This window comes from Ambystoma mexicanum, chromosome 3q (assembly GCF_040938575.1).
Source record: "Ambystoma mexicanum isolate Mex_15411 chromosome 3q, UKY_AmexF1_1, whole genome shotgun sequence".
NCBI classification, from domain to species: domain Eukaryota; kingdom Metazoa; phylum Chordata; class Amphibia; order Caudata; family Ambystomatidae; genus Ambystoma; species Ambystoma mexicanum.
In genome coordinates, this window is record NC_090926.1 from 531,453,265 (window position 1) to 531,477,828 (window position 24,564).

The 24,564-nt window shown below is 42.1% G+C and overlaps 1 protein-coding gene across 7 annotated transcripts in view; it reads left to right on the top strand.

Moving 5' to 3' along the window:
- The window catches only part of TENM2 (teneurin transmembrane protein 2), a 3,863,575-nt gene that overhangs the window by 3,377,923 nt on the left and 461,088 nt on the right, over positions 1–24,564 (top strand). For all 7 annotated transcript variants that reach the window (XM_069654289.1, XM_069654288.1, XM_069654292.1 and 4 more), the window contains one exon: positions 13,134–13,329. In XM_069654289.1, coding sequence (XP_069510390.1) covers positions 13,134–13,329 — 196 coding nt within the window. The remainder of the gene's footprint in view (positions 1–13,133; positions 13,330–24,564) is intronic.

Sequence of the window (24,564 nt, forward strand, 5' to 3'; positions counted from 1 at the left end):
ATTGGAAAAGCACACCACATTACTGTCTGAGAAATAAATGCAGCATTTTCACTAAAACTGCCACCCATCAAAAGGTGGTGCTCCGGTACAATTCAGACCCACTTTTCAGCAGAACAACATTGTTGGTTTTACTCAGAAACTACAAATCACACTGTATACATGTATGTTTTATCATTTAGCTAATTACAAAGCGATTTTAGTGATATCAAATTTCTCCATCTGCGTCTTAGGGAATTGCAATGACCAGCTAAAAGGGTGTTCCTGGCTGCTCTGAACATGTCTTGGATTTTAGAGTTGGCGGACTGGTGGGGTGTAAAATTAGGTATTTGGAGAATAAATTGCATGTTCCTAATGATTATGTTTTTTGTAAAAATGGCTGAACATTTCCAAACGACCTTGCAATATGGTGTGGACCCGGCTGTTGTTTTATTAAAATCTCCATGATAAGCTGAAGTGGAATATACATATAACATGGCAGCTTCTAGTAAATCACAACATTTTTGACTCATAACTAGATTTTTGCCAAAATGTGACATGAGAACAAAAGGGGATTACAAAAAATGAAGTTGTCATATGTATGTTCCAGACTCTTAAACCAATCCTTAGTGCAGGGCTGGAGTTGGGAGGCGAGAGAAGGTTAACTGTCCAATACTGGGTACGAGAACTCGTGCAGGGTATTCCCCAAGATTGTAAACTTGATGGTGTCATCGCTGCTATATAAAGTAGATGCACCATGAGGAAGGGGCAGAGCTGCTGAAATGTACCATCTGACAGCCGCCAGGAAACACTAAAAGGAGATTTTGCTGTCATTGCCCCTGGTTGGAGCTGTCTGTTGCTGCTGTCTCTTGCTATGGAGGACTAAATAGCTGGCTGGGTCCTATGGTGAAGAGCTGAGGACCATCCTTGAGAGTGGACTATACCCCTGTCCTGTTCTCCAAGAGGGTCCTGATATGCAGCTGGCTTTCCTGAACTTTAAACAGAGGTTTTCATGTAACTAGACTTGAGCCCTTTGTATCCAAAAGCTGGGGTAATCTGCTGGCCTTAAATCCTGTCCCTTTATAGCGAGGTCGGGGAGGGGTGGTGGGCGGCTTGCAAAACTGTATTAATTTCCCTTAGCAGAACACAACAGGTGAATTTTGTTAAATTTGAAATTAACAAAGTACATTCCCAGTGTACGCGCAAAACTATAAGCTGTCATTTAATTGGGTAATCTTTCTGTTCAGCTTCCCCAACAGGCCTTTAAGCAAAGGGGTGGTCTGAAACCCACAATTTCCAAATCATCCCATTTTTTACCATCCAGCTTCGTCAACACAGGCTTTTCAACGTATATCCTCTCAAGGCAAGTCATATATTGATGAGCCACCAAGAAGACAGCATTCATCTTTGAATGTTCAGCCATGTTGTGAGATGCCGTTCTTCTTTTGGTAGGCATGTTTGAAAAGACACGGATTGGTTTGTAACATAATCGTGCAAAGAAACGTTAGGCACCATGTTAGTCTATTGTTAAAATCACACACAATGCACGTTTTTATACCTTTTTTGGACTCACTGAAAGAATGATGCAGAGATAAAACACATGATTGTGCTGCACCTCTGAATAATACTATTCCCATTATTGTGAACGTTTGATTACACAGTACAAAACGCAAAGGTCGGTTTATCTTTGTAAAATCGTGCCTACCGCCAGTCTCAGATCATTATGTCTGGGATGAAACCTTTCTGTAAATCAGAGAAAGGCACCGTGTGAATGCTCATGGTGCAAATTTCTATTGAATCGCTGAAAAACGTGCACAGGGGCAACATATACAACGGCCCAATGCAATGCCTGATATAAGGGATTCACATTTTATTTTGATACATCACATCATTATTGATACTTATCCAAGGTTGATTATATTAAAATGATGAGAAGGTACTTTGTTTAAAGATTAGAGCAAAGTGTTCCACTTAACGAGGGACAAAGATGGCACCCAAATAATTAGGGATCATTTCTAGTAAAATTATCACCGTGATTATCGTCCATCTAGTTAGCATGACTTGGCTACCTCAATTTGCCGTATAAGATGAATTGCTCATAATAGGTTTATTGGAGTATTTCAACAAGGGGTGCGCTTTATTTTCCATTCATTTATGCTCATAGAGGTCTTTTTCTCTACTCAGCCACTCTCGGAGCTGCAATTTGATGATTACCTTCACGAGGATAGTTTAGGGCGACATTTGCATTATGCAATCATTTCTGCATATTACTTAACAATAGGTACATGCCGAGAACGAGGACAGTTACAATAAAAAAGGCAAAGGAAGGTCAGGGGAGCTGGAAATGTAATGGCTATATTCAGATGTGCTCCACCCTTTATTTGTCCTGCTACAGCATGTCCTTCCTCCAGATTACACCTATCAAATCACAGCTGCATGAATAACTGCATTGATGTAACTGGTTTTGTTAACATTTAATGTACCTGTATTGGTGTCCATATATTTTTATTGACGTTTTTGACGATTACTCCCCATGGCTTCAAATGTGATGTGTACAGATGCAATGTCATCTAGACTGGAAACACACACAAGTCTAGGTAAAACGACAGCACTGATGATCCCCCATCCTGAAGACCCTTCCTACAGACGTTTCTGTGTTCCACTGGCAAAGGATCCTGCTTGCATCAGTGACTCACCAACAGCACACTGTAGAAGGGTCGAGCAATAAAAATGAACACAGAGATTTCTAATGCCCATTAAACCAGACCACAGTGTATTCTAGCATGGAACCCTCATTGCCAGTAATCAAAATGTTCGCTCAAAAGGTATTTGCTTGTATCGAAGAGTTAACTTGGTTTAAGTACACGCAATCTGATTTTGACCCAAGACATACTTGTGGGGTGCTTAGTTTCTTTGCCCACTTAAAAAGTATCTATGGGATCACTGTGCCACCCCTAATACTGTGCACCGCTGACTCCCCGCTATCCCTGCGGCATCAGTTTGTCCAACTTATGTGGAATTGAGCTGATGCAGCAGGGTCCTTTTTTTCTTTTTCTTTTTTAACGTTCTTGTCCCCGCTTACCAGAATGGTAAGCGAGGGACACACCCGCAACCCTCGACTGCCATTACAGCAAACAAGGGGAGCGGGGGAAACCCATGCATTCTCCGCTCGGCTTTGTTGCATTAATGGGAGTCAGAATTTGTGAAAATGCTGACTGTGCAGTACATGCACAGTCAGTATTTTCTAGTCGCAGTTATGGTATGTTTCCCTTAAAAACATGTAATAAAGTTATCCATGGGGAGATCAGACGCAAACCGACCCCTTGTAGTGGCTTGTTGGAAAGGAGGTTTATTGTGACCCATTTAAGAGGCTACTCAAGCACAATTTGTTCAAGAAAGCCTGAAAGGGCCATGGTCTCCTGTGGCCCTACAGCACCTGGCCTCAACAGTTGTCATGTCACACAAAGCACCCCTTACCTTACAGTGAGAACCATTTTCTTGTTGAGTGACATCCCTTCGGTTTATTTCTTCTTTCTTGTAGTTGATATACCTAAGGAGACAGTAATTGCACCTCTCTGCGGTGAGGCACTAAATGAAAATTACACTACCCGCGGTAAAGGTTTTCCTGACATGGTAACATATGGATATGTGTTAAAAAGTGTGCTGACCTACTTAGGTGATCAAGCTATCCACCGCTTGCTGACCTCCCCTCCCCCATACCGGGTCCCACATGAAAAGGTGCATGTTTCAAACAGAGGCAATACTAATCACTCTGCAGGAGATTAACATCTCTTCCTAAGAAGTCACAAAAATCCAAAATGTCACGGTATTGCAAGAAAGGGAAGAAATTAAAAAGGTGCCTCAAATTTTAGCACCCACTTCAATAAAGATGTCACAATAAAACAATACCCGTCTGACTATTATTATTATTTCACCCAAAAGACAAAAATCATGTTGTTTGTCAAGATGTTTAGAAGAGACTCTGCCGTCAATCTGGGGTGTCTCAATGCAAGGCAAACCTTCTCTTGTGTTGATTTCCACTGCCTGCACCTCATCCTTTGGGTGTGAATCAGCATTGAGTGAACCACGTCCTTCTGAGTCCAGTGTCCTGTTCCTCCCTCCTCATGACACCTCAGAGAAGTTTAGAGACACAGAAATCCTGAATCTGATAGGTGGGGTGATATGGCTGATAGAGTTGATGGAGAAGATCATCTGGGAATGCAAAGACCGCATAGAGATCTGAGTCGGGGAAAATGAGAGTCAATGACTGAGGGCCTGAGTCACAGAAGCATTTTTATAATGGTGTTATCCCATTGGAAAATGCTCTGTGAATCAGGCCCAAAGGCTGGTAGTGCAGAATGCCTCACCCAGAAATAAGACCGGAGCAGAAGGTTAGACTATCTGGCCCAGTCTGGCCCAAAGACTGGTAGTCCAGAAAACTGCACCCAGAAAGAAGACCAGGCCACAAGGTTAGACTATCTGGCCCAGTCTGGCCAAAAGGCTGGTAGTCAGGAAAACTGCAACCAGAAAGAAGACCTGACCAGAATGTTAAACTATCTGGCCCAAAGGCTGGTAGTGCAGAAAACTTCACTCAGAAAGAAGACCGGACCAGAAGGTTAGACTATCTGGCCCAGTCTGGCCCAAAGGCTGGTAGTTCAGAAAACTTCACCCAGAAAGAAGACTGGACCAGAAAGTTAAACTATCTGGCACAAAGACTGGTAGTCCAGAAAACTTCACCCAGAAAGAAGACCAGACCAGAAGGTTAGACTATCTGGCCCAGTCTGAGTGAGAAGGAGCCCTGGCCAGAGCTTGAGGTCAAGGTGGGTGAGCTGGACATTATGAGGTGAGCTGGGGACTATATCCTTGGGACTGCCAATATGAGTGAGCTGTGTACTATGCACTTGAAGATGAGCAGGCCATTACATTTATGGGGAGTTCAGTGTGCTGGGTCCTACATCCCTGTTTAGGTTTCAAGAAGTGTGCTGCACGCTATGACCTTGAGACACTCAGGAAACATACAGGGTACTATAATCCTGGAACACTGCATCATTATACAGCGAACTGGGGGAGACCAGTACTCTTACCCCCGGCACATAATATTGTGTCCCTTTCCAGCATCTTCCCTTTATATAGTACAGGGGAAAGAACACTAAGGTCCTGTATTTAAAAACCAGTAGGGCCAATTGACATTATCCACACAAAGAAATTCCTAGAAGACAGACGCTTTTGACCTTTTTCATGTAATGTGTTCTGTACCCACACAAGGGAGCCCGCAATTGCAGTGTTATTAGTTTAAGCGTTGCGAAGATGTTGTTTCTAAAGCACGTGAGATGGAAAAAGCATGATATCACTACAGCTGTGAGAGTGAATTGTGTACAGAAATCGCTTATTAATTCTATTTTTCAACATGTTCAAATATATTCTCCAAAATAGTGTGAGCTCTAAAAGCCACCTCTAAAATCAATTGATAATTCTTATTATTTGGGTATTTCTGTCGTATAAGTCATAACAAGTAAACTAAATGTGACCAAACCTGCAATGAAAAGGTGAACAAGGCTTCTTAGGAAGGATGATTTAAATAAAGAAATAAATGATATTGAATTGTGTTCTTGGAAATATTGTACATGCAGTGGTTGTAGTGTTTTTATTGCTTTTATTGACAGTACTCTACATGACACAGTCGTCTGTTATCTCTAATTATCTAATTCAATAAGAGCACCTGTCCTGTAAAATACATGGATTTATTTATTAAAAATTCAAAAGATTCCACACTGGAGCACGAAAGGGCATTGTTGTGAAAAGAGGTGCAGCCTGTGCCGCTGTGCAGCTCTGCCTGATAAACAATCCATTAGCTTGTGCACTGAGCTAGGACAATGTGTTCTCCTGGTGAGAAATTGTATTTCACATCCATACGGTAACGAATACATTCAGGTTCCCCTTGTGACCTTTTATGCAATGTGGAGAAAAGACTGAATAACAAGTTGCCTTATCCAACCGGTAAATACAAAAAGAACACAGACATTTCTTCAAAGGTAGGCAATGTAATTCTGCAGTCCACATTGATGGAAGACACAGCTGCTCAGATGGTGGCATCTGTGCACACTGTGAATAAGGAAAGACGCTCACAGAGAAAGTCGTTTGAATGGAAGGTGCATTGCCCGAGATGAGCCATGGTAGATTCATACGCTATCAATGGCCGACGATCGAGTAATCCCTGTTAACCATTGCACTAAAAACGGGGACTTTGTTACAGTTGAGAAACTGACATATTGTAGTTGATCGGCAATCACAGCGTGTGTATAGCTAGTGAGTTGGAAGTGAAATGCACTACCTCCGGGGGTGCATTGATCCGAATGAGCTGGTGTAAATGTCCTATTGCAGAGGTTGAGGTGTTCGTAGTCCTCCATGTGCTGGTGCATTGTATGCACTGCCCCGCTTGAACAGGAACTAGAAGAAGTGAGAAGAGTGATGTTCTCGGCTAATGACATATTCACAGTTATCAATCAGCACTAACAGATGTTGGCTCGCCTAGCAGTACGAATGTAAGAACACTCATGGGTCGGGCAAAAACTAGAGTCTTGTGGTGTTAGTATAAGGTTACCAGAGGGCAAATATTTCTGTGGACCCACTAGCTATTCCCCAATATTAGGGTTCAATCAGAGGAAGCCCATCCAGAGTGGTGGATCTCTGGCCTTGCAAAGGACAAGCAGGAGCTGATCATTTGTACAGGTTGGAGTGGTGGTATTGGTGGCAGGTCATTGGCCTCTGGACATTGTGGTTTTGCCAGAGGTCCCAAGGTACATACTGCTCGATTGTTAACATGAATGTTTCTCTTTGGAGAGTGGTGTAGACAGGCCTTGGCTTGTCACATTACATGTAGGGAAGGCGATACAGTGGCTTCAATAACTCCCAGAATTCAAAAGACTTTTCCTGGGTTTTTATTTTCAAGATGTTCAAAATAACAGTTTTTATTCTGTTGTAGGTGGGGGTTAAGCAGAGTCTGCTAATTGGTCTCCCTCTCTTGTCCCCATGGGTTCTGTGAGAAACCAAAAGCTTTATTGCCCGCTAGTCCTCAACGACTTGTCATCCAGGTGGCCAGGACATGGCCATCGCTTTTGGATCCAGTTCCGAACTCCCCCCCACCTTTCTGCACAAACAATAAGCAGAGAAAGCGGGTGGATGATAGTAACAAGACTAACTCTTATACATCGTTCTGGACATATCCCGCTAATCGGGTCATGCAAAGTCAGGCATTTGACTTCAAGTGTATACACCTGATTCCAATTATCTCTCCTCACACGGATTAAATGTGCACACTCTGAGCATGGTGGAACACAAGTATGAACAGAACGTTCCCTACACAAGGTTGTTGCCTCCAAAAGGGTGCAAAAGAGATGTGGAGAAGTAAAATCCCAATATCGAAGACTGCATTGTGTTTCAAAGATTCTAGTGACCCTCCCGGGTGAACAACAGAGTTGGGGAGACAAAGCCAACCCTGTGGTACTATCCTTGACTCGTGAATTGGAAATTGGAAAAGCAAGAAAGTACCGCACACAGCCAGTGAGTTGGCAAGCGACCTGAGAGACCGGTGTGTGCTAAGATATATTGAAGTTTGTAATAAAATATTGCAAGTGAAGGCTGCATGTGTGTGGATGAGATGCGATGAAAGACAGACCTGTGAATGAACTTTAAAATAAAGACAGCTGTGGAAAGAGTGATACTGAGTAATGGAGTAGTCTGGAAAAAAGGAATAGCCCACTCGAAACTCTCCATGATTGAGGCGGGAAAAGTGAATGAACTGTAAAAGCGAAAGTAAATGAAGTTAACTCTGGGGGAAGGGGAGAGGAAAAGCTGAACATTGAATTCTAAGTCGAAGCGGTCCTGAGGTGGTCTGTAAAGGAACCCCCGCACATTCTAAATTCTTGGACTTCCGAAAAGCGGTCTGAGCCTGACCGAGAGAGACCCAAAGTGTAAAAAGCTTGGGGAAGGCAGCCCCAGCAAGTGCTGTTGAACTGTGAAAGGTCTGAGCCCAACAGAGGGAGACCAATGTTGAACCGTGAAAGGCCTGAGCCCGGTAGGGGTGGACCAATGTTGAACTTTTGTTTTTTTGAAGAGGTCTGAGCCTAATAGAGCGGAACTGGAGGGAAATGTTTCTTTCGTTATTTGGGGAAGACTGGAATAAGAGCCTTGATCCACGTTCCAAACTGTTTCAGTGTTAAAGCCAGAGTGTGTTATCCTGCCTTTGGAGACTGCCTTATTCCATGTTGTCTAAATGTGGGAAGGAGAGCTAATTCAGCCACAATTATTCTTTGTCAAACACTGATTTCCCTTTTATATTCATACCTCCTTTACACTTTTCTTTGAACAGGAGATAGGGCAGGCATTAGGTTTTGTTAGTATAGGCCATTTTGATTTGACAAACACGACTAAGACTGCTTTCTTTATTATTTGATGTTTGAGACAACTCCAGTCCTAGGTATATGGCAAAGTAGGAGTTTTTCCAAACCCCACAAAGTAAATACAGGTTTTACAAATGGTATATTTTGTGTCAGTGTCATACTTGTGAAACCATGCCTCACCTACAGTTCCCTCCATGATAACGCAGGCGTCCATAACCCTACATCTTCCAGTTAGTGATCGGTAACACCTACTGCCTAGATCTGTCTGTAGATGATAACTGAAAGGCAACAATTATTATCTATCTAGATCCTTCCAGGGTTCTTCTGTGGGGTCCTAGCCTAACACTCCCCAGGTGTATCAATGAGACTTGATGGTTTTCTTGTGCTGGAAACAGGCACCTTGGACCATTCTCTTATGCACATGCTCTCTCTACTCTACTCTCTCACTTCTTTGCCTTCTCTCATAGCCTCTGGTCATCTTCCTCTCTCCTCTCTCTCATCTTCTGTCCCTCCAATGTCTGTACTCTATCTTCACCTTCTATTCTAAAGTCTCTTCTCTTTACTTCGCTATACATCCCTCTGCACACCCTTCTCCTCACCACTCTCCAATTGCTTTGCCTCAACTCTATACTACACAAATGTACCTATCAATGCCTCTGTGCACTGAGCTAACCATACATTATCTGACTATCTCTACCAACTTCCACCCCTCTCCTTATTCACCCTTCCCTCACCACTATTCACACTACTAACTGGCGCACTCTCATCACTCTTCTATCACACACTCTCTTTATCCTCTGACTCTCCCTACGCTTTTTCTGCCTCTCTCTCTTCTCTATCTTCACTCTCCTTAAATGCTCACCTTTGACACCCTTCTTACCACATTACATTAAACTGGTGCACTCTACTCCAATGCCACCATCAACTCCTCAGCCCTCCATTGGACTTTCCATCCTCTGCCTGGTCTCTCAGTCCAGCTTCACTCCTCCTGGGTTCACCCGACAACCAGCATTCTGCCTTCCACTCATTCCCCTTATGCACTGTTTTATTTATAATTATGTCTCCTATCCCCCTCTTCATTAGTTCCAGCTCTCACCTGACTCTAGTGGGTAATCTGTACATGTCTTTTTCCCAGTGGAGGGCAATATAGGTAAAAAGCTTTGAAAAGTCTTCTAAGCCGTGCCTCCTTTTCCACAACACATCTCTAGTTTGCAGTGTCTACTGGGTTCCTGACATCCTGTTCATTTGCCGTGTGGAACTTGTTTCACCCTGGTGGAGTGCTTTTCCAGGTTGTGGTCAGCTGCTTCAATTTGGATGCCAATATGTTTTCTCTTATGTTGGTCAGTATCAGCTGCAGTGCTTTCTGGGACCTGTAGTCCTGAAAAAGGGAAGTGAGAACTCTGGCAGACAAAGGTACCTTTTCAAACATTCATGGCACCTGTGGGGGCTTCAGGGACTGGGACCTCCCTGAACTCCCTCACACACTTCTAGGTGGGGTCCCGTCCGCATGACAGGGTCACAGAACGACAGGGTCATGACTCTGATGTGTCACATAGAGGATGTATGCATGGGTCATTGAAATACTGCTCACAGTGAACTGACAAGGGACACATTTAAAAGGGTCAAACACAAACTCACAGTGAACAGGAGGGAATCAAATACAGAAGTGCTTCATTTGGCTTGGGTTAGTTAATTAAAGAAAATAAAATGTTGCCTATGTCCATTGCATTCGTAGATGAAAATGGTGCCTAGTTACACAATTAAACGCTAATCATACACGGGTGTATGTCTGTTCTTAGACTGCATGATGTTGGATGTTCATTCTGCAATGTTCACACATGTACTGTACATTCATATTCAAAGGTCTTTCCCACATCGCGCCAAGAAATATGATAGAAAGCCTCTGCTGCTAAAGCAGACATAAATATACCCTAAGAATAACCCTTATTCTCCCAACTCAGTGCCAAGCAGGAGGGTTTGCTTAGACATCTATTGAGTAGGTTTTACCCACCTTAATTTCCTGATTTGCCAATGTTAACCACATAAGTCATAGTAAGGAGATACTTGCACATTTCATCCCATTGAAGCAGATTGGCAAAAGGGATGACAAACACTGGTACCACCACTTTTACTGATTCACTTAATTTGTCTGCATGTGTAAGTTACATATGGGTAGCCGGGTGGGCATATCATGTCCACCTCCATTTCCCGCTCCGCCGTACAAACGTGGAGGCCTTAACGCCAGCATAGATTCTCATGTTGGTGGTAATGCAATGGTTTTCTATGGAATCCATTGTAAATGCGGCCTACATAGCATTGTTTGCAGGTGGAATTTCCACTTTTCCACTAACGTGGTTGAAAAGTGGAGAGGGAAGGCAATTGTACTTACATTTACTTTTGACTTTTCCACAGGTTAATAGAAATAAGAAAACTTGCATAGAGGGGACGTTTTGCACAGATGTGTATGCAGAGACTGTCCCCTCTGTGCAATTGATGTAAGGGTTGCAAGTAGATGACTATCACACAGGCTCTTCTGGGCTCTATTTAAGTCTACAAGTAGTACACCCATATGATAGTTTGCTGAGATCTCACGTGTTGACATGCCAAATGTGATATGAACCTACCTTCCAGAATTAATGTATTGCATCATATTGCATTCTTGCACATGTTGTGTTGCATTTACAATATGTACAGCAATGCACAACAACAGCATTGCTTCATAGAAGAAGATGTACAATATCTGTTACAGAAACGTGTTGGGAAGGGGATTGTTCATGAAACAATGTCGTGAGCTGAGAAACGTAAATAGTTGTAATCTGCATTATTCTGCATTAATACCTTTAGCCGGCTTTGAATGTTCTCATTTAGCAGATACTCGACCAGCATCTTACTGGTGTATGGGAGGAAGGAAAACATACACATTCTTCGTCTCTGGCCAGCATGCCTTTCTTTCAACTTCTCACAGTCAAAACATGAATTAGTTGGATATTGTTAGCGTGTATTCTTTGAAGTGTGCCCAATGAGCTCACACAACCGGGAGCACTCTTCTCTAGTGATGGATTATGGTATTTGTTTAGTTGTACGTAAGTGTTTGTTAGTTAATTACATTATGGGCCTCATTCCGAGTTTGGAGGTAACCACGCCGCTATTTGCGGCATGGCTGCCTCCAAACTCGTTCCGATTCCGCCCTGGTGAATGGAGTAATTACCGGGCCATTCCAAGGTTGGCGGGACCGGTAACTCCCCATTTACCAGGACCCTTCCCCATTCCCATTGAGCCCCCACTGGGCTCAATGGGAATGGGGAAGGCGCTAATAACGGTACCGTAAATTACGGTACCGTTATTAGCTCTAAAGTCCCTTTGCATCTTGCTGGTAAGTGTGAATGATGAGTGACTAAAAATGGAATGGGTGCATCTGGTCCCAAAGCCTAAAATTAGCACAGTTAGAAATCTAATCTAGCAAGAGAAGAAACTGAATCACACAGTAAATCCCCATTTTTGAAACTCCTTATTTTAGTTCCATAATGTCTGCTTGTTAAGACCTAACACCTAAGAACAAGCCTGCACTTTGAAATTATGTATACTAGTCGGTGCCTTTATTAATGATAATGATGTGTTATTTATATAGCACCTTAATCCAAAGCGCTTTACAGAGCACATATTTACATACAATATCACCCAACTGAAATTGGTACTCATTTATCGACCTCGGAAGGATGAAAGGCTGAGTTGGCCTTGCCTGGATTTCAACCTGCGACCTGCAGATCACGCTCAGTTTGCAGCAGTGAGCGCTCAACCCGCTGAGCTATTTTACCGGCTTTTAGCAATCTATTTTGTTGGTTTTCTTGAGTACTGTAACAAAATTCAGAATATGTGGTTTGGTTTCAAAGAAGTGTGTGTTCTTTTACAATGGAAGTGGGCATTTGATTAAATTGTGTATTTAAACTTGTTGAACGTATAACAGCCTATATTGTTACAAATGTTGGCTTGGTCTCCATTAGCTTACCCTACTAAAACCAATTTATCTTCTTTTGTTGTGAGGCACCATACCCATGGCCCACAGGCATCATATACAGACCTGCCATTGGCAACAAATCCTGGCTATTCCACTCTTTGTCAATGAGTTCCTGCTGCAAGATATGTTTTGATCAATATATATATATCTACACATACACTTAACAGCAAACTCAGAAATGTTGGCGTTGACACAGCATCTATACCTAATACCTGGGTAATAACGAATACATTAGACACTTTAGGAAATTGATTAACAGAGACAATACAATATCACAAGAGCATCCAAAGATTAGAAATACTATATCTATTTTATTTTTATTTAAACTCCTTAATGCCTGAATTCTAAATATAAATCATAAATTAAGGGTGATATCATGTTATTTAGATGAAAAGTATATTTTTTGATATGTTTAAAGCTACAAAAAAGGGAGTCTAGTGGCTTTGCATCGACGCTGTCTTTATTTTACCAGTCTGTGGTTTTGCTTGCAAACTTTTCAGATCGCACAGGTACATTCCTCAAGCAATTCTGAAGAACAGACCTATGTGATATTGAAAAATAGCAAAGAAAAATGAGAATTCATATAATAAAGGTATTATATCTTCAAGAGTGGAGATTTGTTAGACCATTTCTAATATTCAACACAATCGATCATAAATGATAGTACCATGGTAAAAGGAGAGGACTTTCGACTGCTCTTGTGGTTTTCCTTCTGGGCTGACTTTGTTGTCTTCTTTTTTCAGTATGATTTCATGGAACGCCTGGATGGAAAGGAGAAGTGGAGTGTGGTTGAGACGCCAAGGGAACGTCGCAGCATCCAGACCCTGATTCAGAATGAGGCTGTATTTGTTCAGTACCTGGATGTGGGCTTTTGGCACCTGGCATTTTATAATGATGGCAAGGACAAGGAGATTGTTTCCTTCAACACTGTGATCCTAGGTAAGTCTTTGTGTATTATTTCTTGCGTTGCCCCAGTACATTATAAACTGCCTTATTAATATAATGAATGCATGACCACACTTTATAACATACTGTGTCCCTTTGGTTGTGTGACTGTGTAAAGAAACAGCCTTTGACATACATCTGGATATCCTTTTCCAAACTCATGGCATCTATGTTCTATTTCTACATCCTAACAATGAAAGTCAAACGGATTAGGGTAACGCACACCTTAGTTCTACATTAGTTAATGAAAACTCAAGAATGTTCATTAATTGATTTAAAGGTGCAGGGGAGAAAAACCAGCTCTGGCTCAAGAAGTCACCAAACTAGCCACAAGATATAAAGTATCCTCCATTGATGGACACTCTCGTCCCCTGCACACCCTCTGTCAGCAAGTCCAGTCAAGATTGTTAAAATGATGATTTATAATAGTTTGGTCATCAAAGAGATGAGTATACCTTCAGAGATGAGCTTGCATTCAGTGTAGTGTAAGCAGTAACAATTAATGAAGCATTCACTTTATACAATGTGATTATGATGAACAACAAAATAACATTATTTTACAGTATCAAGTGCAAAATGTAAAAAGAGCTCAACGCGTTTTGGGAATATATTTCCCTTCATAAGGAGCAACTCAATTAGAGTTCATTCGAATGTTCAATCATCGTCCCCAATTCTCTCTACAAAACAAATTAAAGACTAATGTCAGTTGTTGTGTATTTAGTCTAAATATTACATAAATCATGAGTGGGGGGGGACACGCAACATTAAGGTAAGTCTAATTGGATGAGAACGTCACTTTTATGTAATTGGAGTATCCAGTCAATGAAGATAGAGACAGGTCTACGGGGATAGTGTAGTGATGTGTCACCAGCTTCTAATGGGCAGGTTCACTGGATCTGTCAAACAATAGAGTCTGTTTGTATAATCATGGACATCATAGCCCTCAGTTATAAAGGTGTTGCTTGGCATCCAGTACTTTAAGTGTGAATTAATGTTGGGGGGGTCTCTAAAAAGAGGGTGTGGCCAAGAACATGCTGGGTATGCAGTACAGGGGCCCCAAGGATACATCATGACACCATGAACATTTGTATTTTGCATTACTCAACGTGATCTCTGGTGGTCTTGTTTTCACCCAGTCTCCATTTAGCAAATATATCTGTCACTGGCTGTTTTTTTTTGTTTTTTTTTAAAGACTCACACAAACTATAAACATTTAATTCAGTAAGTGAAACACTCTGATTCTGTAATAATCACCTGTGAGAAAAGGGAGGGGACCGTAACAACAAAGTGAGTTCCTGGCTGCTTTGCATAAAACCAAGGAGCACTTTGGGAGCATAAGAATGGCTACAGGTTTTTTTTTTTTTTTAAATTTGAAAAATATGTCTGTGATAGGCGTTGAAGCCTAAAACCCTTGTAAGCATGCAATGCACACTGCCATTTAATGTGTCACAGTACTCCCTTAACAACGAAATGTCTGCAAACCACAATCTATACATCCACATTTCAGCAGTGTTTGCTCTTGTGTGAGTCTTGGGCTTTCCTGTATGAACAAGTGAGAACCGTGTATTTCCATAAATGCATTCCCTTTGGAGCTTGTAGGTTGGTTGTTCTTAGCATACAGGGGCCATAAAACCACATTGGTTTGGGGGAGGCAGCCGGGGCACTGCCCCATCTTCCCACTGACCACTTTGAACCATGCTTCTATGCCACCCCAAAGCATGTGTATCTCACCAGCCAAAGTGTTTGCTTCTGCTGAGAGCTGGTAAGATAAGTCTCCTTCAACATGTGTAGTCCCCATATGCAAGACACAGCCTCACAAAACCACGTACTCCTATGCCAAGTGTATACTCTATCCCTTAAGGCTTGCCATCGTATTCCGGGTAAATGCTGATACATTCATAGTATATTAAGCACAGTGAAATGTAGCCTCAGTTGCACATACATGTTCTAATGATCTTTTACCCAAGCAGTGAAAGCAAAATGCCCTTGTTTGGGTGTGGAGTTAGTGTAAGTGAGTGAGTTGGAATTTGGCATGGATTAAATTTGAGTGCAATGTTTATGCATTTTAGTGATAAATGATTCGCTTTTTATTTGTATCACGTCTCAATAATCTCAATTTGATCATTTGAGGAATTAGGCCCTGTGTGGTGAAGTGATTTGTCCAGGATCATACCATTTAGTCAAATGGAGAAGCCTGGATTTGAGACAATGTGTTCTGGTTTCACAGTTTCCAATTTAGCCAGCTACCATTTTTTCCTGGCATCCAATTGTTAGTGTACAGAAACATACATAGATTTCTGCATTGCTTTCTTTCATAAGCAGAACCAGTTTTTGGTCTCTAATGAAACAGATGCATTTTAAACCAACTTGAAAATATAAGAGATATTCATCAAAACATGCTGGGTAGAATGTATTTGTGTGCCTTTTGTACGTTTTTTCCATTTTAGTAGCACTGTCAAATGTGTATCTCAACATTATCCAATCCATGTCTTCAATATTGGAATTAAACAGTGCAGAGATTCAAACCTTTGACAAGCTACAAGATGAACACAGCAAATAGAGTGAAGATATGTACACACTGAGCTACCTCTGTACATTTCTAATTGTATAAAAAGAGAGCAATTAATGAAAGCTTACAAAAGTACTTTGACATTATTATGTTGTACAATGTGCCATGGAGTGTCCCACATAAGACAAACTACTTAAGTAAACTGGCAAACCAGAGATTCCCCACAGCCGAATGTAAAACATGAATGGGACCACATACCTTTGAGTGTCAAAAGCAAGGTGATTTACTTCAGGAAACAATTCAGCAATCCCCCTGTGTGTGCTCGGGGGGCATAGATGGCGGGGGGCTAGGTAGGCCCTAGGTAGGCCCCAGAGAAGCGAGGGCTTCAGTGAGGGCTCAGGGCTGTTATGGCCCTGTACACTCCAGAATAAGGGGGTCATAGCTATTCACACCCTAGGGCTCCTGCCAGGGTGCGAATAGTGAATATGTATTTTGTTTTATTTTTGACAGGAGATGAGTTTTGTGCATTTTGTGCATGCCCAAACTCCCATTTAAAAAAAACGGATCTGGCTACCGCCATTAGACATGTCGTGGGGCATAGGGGCGCAACATGTCTTGATGCTATGTGGCGGAGGGTGAGGAAGGCAATTGTGGGGAGTTAATGAAAAAAAATTACACCCAGGGAACAGCGTTTCCAGCCACCTCAGCCTTCCCCGGGTGCAAGTGTTACTTCACTGAGCAATGAATCCCTTGTTGTTTGTGCCACTAGGCCAGGATTCACAAAGTGTGTTCCAGGTATAACAAGGAGATAGCCATTTGCAACAAGTGGCACCCTTTCCTACTGCCTGATGTCAACAGGGTCTCACTCTTAAAACTTGTATCTTCAGTCAACAATACACCCAGGAGATGTAGCTTTAATCTGTGGGCATTCCCTTCCTGAAATTAATTCAGCATAGTTGTTTTCGTCACCCATTAATTTGTAACAATGGATATGGCTTGAAAAATGTACTGGAGTATTAGAGGTTCAACTCCCACTCTTCAAATGCACACTTTTATCTTTGTAAGACCTTATGTTACTTGTGGAATCTCTACTTCGCGCCAATGGTGACGTTTGATGTTTCCCCTCTTTTGTATAACGTATTTTCTGCACTTTCAAAGTGGTTATGTGGTAGATGGGTGGAGATTTTGAATTTCTTGTGTTTGTTCCATAATGCACAGCCTCCTGTCCAGCTTGGGGGAAGATACATGAAGCTTGAAAATGGTGGGTTACAATTCTGGAATGTATTCTCTAACTCTATGAACAAATATGGAATCAATTGACTCATGGGATCACCTGCCAAAAAACATTGTAGACCTCTAATTTACCCAGATGCTTGAGAAGCAACCCACGCTGTAGTCTGTCTGAGGGTCCTTTAATCTGAGGTTGTTGCTCTAGAACCAGGAAGCATCAATGGATTTACCAAGAACAAGATGAAAGATCTCCATAGGGACAATCCCAAAAGCCTGAAGCAGGCTGTTGATAAAGGTGGCAATGGGCCTCATTGTAATTCTACCAGAAAAAAGAAAATCCCCATTCCCATCGAGTCCTTTTGGACTCAATCGGAATGGGGAGGATGGATGCACTGGCACTGTGTGCAACAGTGCCGGTGCAGCCGTCAAGGTCTGCGAGCGGGTGCCTTTCCACCTGCCAGGTCAGACCTGGTGGGATGCACCCGGTTGTAGAACTCATGCCGGTCTGGAAACAATGGTACCGGCAAGCTTACTGGTACCATTGTTTCCGGACCGGCAAACTCGCAATGAGGCCCAATGATTAGCACAGATGTAAAGGATAGGGATGAACAGAGAGAGCTGTAGAAAATCAAAGCAAAGAAATTGGCAAAAGGGCCGGAAACAGGTCACAGACATTTAAAGGATCAACAAGTCCACCTGAGTGAGGTGAGCTGCAGCTGGTATGGGGGATAAACACAGACAATGTTATACAAACTGACAAACAGAATGGTTTGAATGTTTAATCTACAGCACTTTGAATTAGGACCTCTGTTTTTCGGTAACGCCCAATTTGTTCACAAAAAACTGTCTGTATGGACGTTTTGATCGAATAGGGTGTTACCAATTTGATCGAGACCAAAATAAGTGAACATGAGGAGCAGGGGCTTCCCATGTCCCACACTCACCATGTTCGGTATTTTGAGGTTTTAGAGGTGTGGGGGTGTCCTCCACTTCCATAGCATTGGCTGCGGGGGAAAAAAAGAAAGAAGAATGGGGCCTGAGCAATTAGGCTGCGGGCAGTTTCACTATGAACAAATGTGGCATCAACAAACAGCCTAGATCACTGTTTTTCAATATTTGTAGTGTGGCAAAATCAAAACAATGCTGACCCACGGAGGGAAATTTGTACATAGTGGACCCTCTAGTCCTCTCTCCGCTAATTTCAAGGCACCTAAAAAGTCATCACACAACTCCCACATGCCACAAAGAGAACTGTCTAGTATGAGACTGATAGCAGAGATTTTGCAAACATCTACCAGTGTCAGCCACTCTCACTCGGAGCAGACACACCAAGAAAATCAGTCCAGGGCAGGTGTTGCCAACACTTAGGACTAGAGTGATTTGCCATAAAGTCCAGCTCGTGTCAGTGGGTCCATGAGTGTAGCAAACTGGACCAGAGTACCTGCTAGGTACACAATCCCAGAAATGGAACACAGATCCGAGCTGAATGTGAGGCCCAGAAAGGATTCTGGCTTGTTGACCATGCTCTGTCTGAAGACACTGGAAACAGAGGAACAAACTTGCTGATAAATAGGGGATCAAACATCTGGGAACAGGGAGATGCACTAACACAGCTACCTTATCTCAACATGGCAGCCAGAACTTTAGAAATCTCAGAACATGGGACATTAGTCAAACCCAATTTTAGAAACAGACACAGCACCCGAAAACAAGTGTAGGTCAGAACCAAACACATGGGTAGAGGATAAACTAGCATGGACAAGAGTGTTCTGTAAGGGATTTCATTCAGGCACAAATCCAAGTCTCGCCCAGCATGTAGTGCGCAAAGGAAACCCTTATTTATTTTTGTCTATAAATTCAATATTCTGAATGATATACTACTCATATAACACCCTTCTCAAAATACCCCACCCACCCCCGGTCACACTGAACCAGGAATCATGCTAGTTTGTAACAGGAAATATTTATTTTTGGATTGAGAATTTAAAACACAATGGCCCTCATTACAACTCAGGCGTTAAGGGTTAACGCCACCGTTAACCCTTAACGCCTGATTCCCACCTTAACGCCTGCTTTTTGCAGGCGTTAAGTTCCATGGTGCTAAGGCACCTTGGTGCTAATTACGGCACCGTAATTTACGGTGCCGTAATTAGCGCCTTCCCCACTCCCATTATGCCCTATGGGGCAAAAATGGGAATGGGGAAGGGAAAATGGGAAATGGGGATTTACCGCCCCACTCACCTTGTAATGGGGCGGTAAATCCGCCATCCACCATGGTGTAAACGTAGTTTACACCATGGTGGTAAAGTTGGTGCACTTAGCACCTCAGTTGTAATGAGGGCCAATATATTTTTAATAGGTATCAACAATCACCAAGGGGTGACAAGGACAATGAATAATATCTTTAATGCATTGGGAATTAGGTAATGAACACAAAAAGAATGCAGGAAAGAAAATAATACTTTTGGATTGGTTTGGAACAGATAGCACTGTGGTTAGAGGTTGCCCCGGCGACACCCCTTGACCCACCAATAGGCAATTTAAATAGATGTGAGGAGAGAGCAGGTACTCAGGAATAATACAGACCAAACAGAATATCACCCCACCTTCCCCCCTTAAACAAAAGAGAAAAGCGGATTTGACTTTTCAACTGTCAGAATGGCTTTGAAACTGGCTGAGCAAAAACACTAAATGTGGTCATAAATGCTTACATTATTATAAATTTATAAATGTATACATTTCTACGAGAACGGCTTTGAACAGATTCAAGCAATCAAAAGCAATGATTTAATCAAAAGAAAACAATTGGAATCTCAAAGGCAAAGTGGGAAATAAGCTAAAGACAATTCACACGTGTAAAACGTTTGCAAAATGTAAATTCGCAGCAAAATTTTACTATGCGATTTTTGATCATCTACACTGTTTTGCAATGCGGGTTTGGGTTGTGGATGTAGCTAAGGATGAGTTATGGGGGTTTTAGTGGGAGGTGTTTTTCGAAAATAAAGACATGAATTTGGACAAGAACTTCAGGTTAAAACCAGAAATTATGGATTATGCTTTTACTCAAGACTAGAGTATGCAGGCTAGACAACCAGTTTGGGACGAAGTAAGCTCTGAGACTGATTCAAGACTTCAGTAACGGATCCTTAGTGCCTCCCCCGGTGGAACCAGTCCAAACACTCGAAGTGGGATTTTTGGATCAGAGTTACACAAATAAAAATGACTATGAAAATGACGCTTTAGCAAATAGATAGAATAAGATAGCACTAAAGATTTTGACACTGTCACTGGTTATGAAAGTAAGGATAGTTCAGATATTAGGGTGGAAAAAGATAAGGCAAGGTATACAATAGTTCTCTAGCATCCTGTTAATACTCACAATCCACTGGGATTTAAGATTTTTGGCCCATCAAGATTCTGGTCAATGGATCGGGTCTATCAGGGAAGTACAGTACATCAGCTAGGATCAGCTAGGCCAGTCACTGGAACAGCACGGGATCTGCCCGTCTTGTTTCTGGATATTTCAGATCAGCGCGATGGCAAGTTCATCAGGCAAGCGTTATGGTGGCAAGCCAGATAGTTTCATGATGCTTCCCCACACCACAGCGCTTCCCTGGGTTGTAAGGATTAGTTGAGGATTAATTGAGGATTGAGGCCTAGCTGAAAATGGTTCAGCTACTGCTTGGCCTGGTGATTGGCATCTGGATCTGGAAGGATGTGAAAGGCTGGATGTTGAATGCTGGATCAGAGTGCTTTACTGGAATCAGAAGAGAGAGTGTGTATGTGTTGTCAGATGTCTCTATCATTTCAAATGACATCACAATAATGGGTGTATGGGCCGGCTTATCTAAACTTGCCCCTGTAAACTGGGATTCGATTAGTGCCTCATCTCCACCTTGCATCTGAGTGATTGGATCAAAGACAGATGATGTTAAGTTTATGGTTTAGTTTGTACAATCCTTAGAAACCTCCCCTAGCCACTAGTATCGAAATCGAATTTTGTCCTAAATACATATTTATACATTTGTAACCTCTATGGTTTGTTTACCATAGGAATGTGTGTGCAAGGGTTAATAATTCTAGCATAAATACAGTTCCCATAAAACCACATATATTGCCATTCCTGTTCAGAATATGATACACAGTTCCACCACGTTTTGAAATATAGGGGCAAAGATTAGATTAACAAATCTGCCCTTTTTATGTTTTTCACCACTTCTGATAGCGAGTTTATAAGTCTCTAAAAATGTTCATTACATATTTTTAGCAGCAAATGGTCAATCTTTTGTTTGCCCCTGGAGGCAAGGAGCAGCCCCTACCTTTGGGATTTCCTTCAGCAAGCCTAGTTTACAACCTCTTCACACGTCCATTTCCTGGCCTGGAGAATCTGCCATTGTTCAGTCCTTGGTAGCAGACAAAAGTCTGGCATACCCCACAATTATCATTGGTCAGTGAGCATCTGCTGAGATCAATGCCCTCCCCTTGGGTGGAAACCTGTCTTTCAACCTCTTGCAGGCCCAGCCAGCCTAAGTTAATTTTTAATTTCTTGACTTGAAATCCAGCATAAAACAAACTTTTGCATCAGATGACATAGATAACTTACATTCATAGGTTTAAACCTGTGGGGTCAAAACAACTGCGATCTGTGTTCCTTTCAACAACAGTCCTTTTATATTTGCTAATTCGGTAGATCTTTAGTTTTAGACAACTTTAAAGTTTAATCAGGAGAGCCCATTTGACATGGGCTGTCACTCACAAGTAGCCCAGTGTGGCTGCACACAGATTTTTGACAGGAATTGTCATTCACAGGCAATCCAGTTTTGCTGAGAAAATGTTTTGCTCTTAACATTTCAGGACTTTGTAAATTCACAGTGCTTCATTAGATTAACTGAATTTTATTGCCAAGCAAGATTTTGAGTATTGGAAAGTTTTATGTACATGCATTTTAAAATTTCAGTAGCAAAGTAAATGTCATTTACAGGCAAATTTTGGAATTTCACTTGCAAAGTGCTGTACTCCATTTTAACTTGTCATGGAGCCCACTGGTACTTTTTCTGCAGAGTGTGATCTGTTCCACCACACATGCACCATAGGTGGCAGGTTGGGCAGCCATCTTTTTGTGTGTTGAAAAAAACATGGTTTTGGAGGTTTTGGCATGCACAAGCCATTTTGCTGTTTCTCACACCATAGATAGCAGAGTGAGGCCACACAGTATAGCAGAGTGGGTCAGCACATCCCACAGTTCATGTGAACGTGTATCAAAACAGTGAGTATAGCAATTGCTCAATCAGTACCAGAAGAAAAGAGACACAAAACGGTGCTGTTGTGAGGACCACATCAAAGAGAGAGTTGTGTTTTAGTGAGTGAAGGAGGAATAAGGAGAGACAAAGCCCATGTTGGCCAATCCAAGAAGACCAACTATATAAAAAAAGACAGAACAGTAGGTGACATTGTTAATCATGGATTTCCATAAAATGGGCTAGGTTCAAATACATGTCTACAGTGAAATCTGTTCTAGAAACATTGGTGCAAAGGCTGGCAGGTTCCAGGGCATGACACAAGCAGTTAAGGAACATCTAGCTGGAGCCTCTAGTCTAAGTCATCCAACAGCCCAAAATATCCTCTTGCAACAATCGGGAATCCAAATAGTGTGGGTGAGAAAAAACGAACCAGATGTTCTGAGGTAGGAGGTAACATTCCTACTCTCAACCACAAGGTAGAACCCTTTGGGAAAAGAGGGGACGCTATAAGCATTGCCTTGTTAAAGCACTAAGGAAACTACTGTGAAAAGATGTGTACAATGCAGGGCTTTCCCCAGTTACAGTTTCTTGGCCATCACAGCCAAAATAAAGACAAATCCCAGGGCAAAGACAAAGATCATTGCCAAGGCAAAAACCAAGACCAAAGGTATCCCAGCCAAAATCACCTAATGTGGTGCAGAACTACTGAATGGAGCATAGATGATGGAGCAGGGTGAGGTCCACTACCCAACCTGGGAGAGAAAGTCATATTTGCTGTAAATCCACATACAATCCACATTCACCAGTGTTTCATATGTGCCCGGAAGAAGTGTGGCACACATAGCTTGAAGTTTATAGCTTGAGCTGGAAAGGAACTTGTTGTTAAATATTTGCTCCTCAACCAGATCCTTGGGAGAGAGAGAGAAAAAGAGAGAGAGCTGTGCAGGGTTCAGGTCAGGGACACAATCACAGACCGAGGAAGTCTCTGAAGCCTAGCAAGGAGCTTGTAGGCCATTATAAAGAACAGATTCCAGGTGTGCTTTCCTGCCCACTCCAATTTTGCCCCTCACACAGCTGTTGCTAGTATCCGGGATACATGGCAGCTTTTTGAGAATTATTTTCTGATAAATAAGTCTGTCTCAATAAACTCTGCGGTCTCCTGGTGAAAGGGAGAATGACACAGTGACCATTATTTCCCTCAAGGGTTTCCCTGTTCCATGGATTCTGAAATGCCAGCACTGTAGTTTATTGGGATATCTGAGGAACTGCCCCCAGTTGTTGACCCCCTGTCAACAACTGGTTTCAAGTGATTCCTTACTGTCTGCTGCCTTGGACTCTTATGTAAATATTTTTTCTTACTTGCATTGTTTTTATACTATGATTTGGATACATATCCTTTACAACTTCTTCCTATCACCTCTTCACAGGCATGCAGGTGCTCTGTAAAAAATGAAATACATCAATCATAGACAAAGAAGTGTGCCAGGGCACTAAAAAACCCAGTGACTGTGGGAAACATAGTACCATATTTTCTAGTTCGATTTCAAGGAGAGTGAACATTAGACTAGGGGTTGGACTAAAGACATTACATTAATTTACAATAGGCCCTGACCATCCTTCCTCTATCCCTTCTTCTTCTTTCCATTGTTTTCCTAAGATGTCCCTTTTGTGTCAAATTCCCGTCCTTCCTCCAAATGTTCCCCTCAAGAATCAAATAAAGCTGTTGGAATCTTGGAAATGTATATGGAGAGAGGTTTGCCATCTGTTTATGTGTGGCACCTGGTTTCAGGACTGGAGTTAATAGTATCATGTACACATTAAAATGGAGAGGAGCCATTGCATATGCAATCAGAGACATGCCCTTTCCCGTTTAACAATCCACACAGTTTGGCATAGTTGGTGCAATTTGGTTGGAGACTCCCCAACTCCAAATGAGTGTTCAAGAAGGCAGAGTATGATAGATAAGCTGATGTGTCAGAGAAGTATGCAATGGTTGACTGCAAGTTCTGCAACATGATCTAGGAAGTTAATGCTGTTGGGTAGAATCAGTTCTGTTGCTATGTTTTTCTTACTTTATGTTCATTACTATGCTTTATATACCCCTCCCCCTCCAGTGGGATTGTGAACTAATTCACAAATCATCCATTAAGCAATATGACCCGAGCGGCGGGTGCATTACCGACTCAGGTAATGCCCGGGGGCCCATAGTTATAGGCCAGAGCAAAGCAGGAGAGAAAAAAGAAGAAAAGA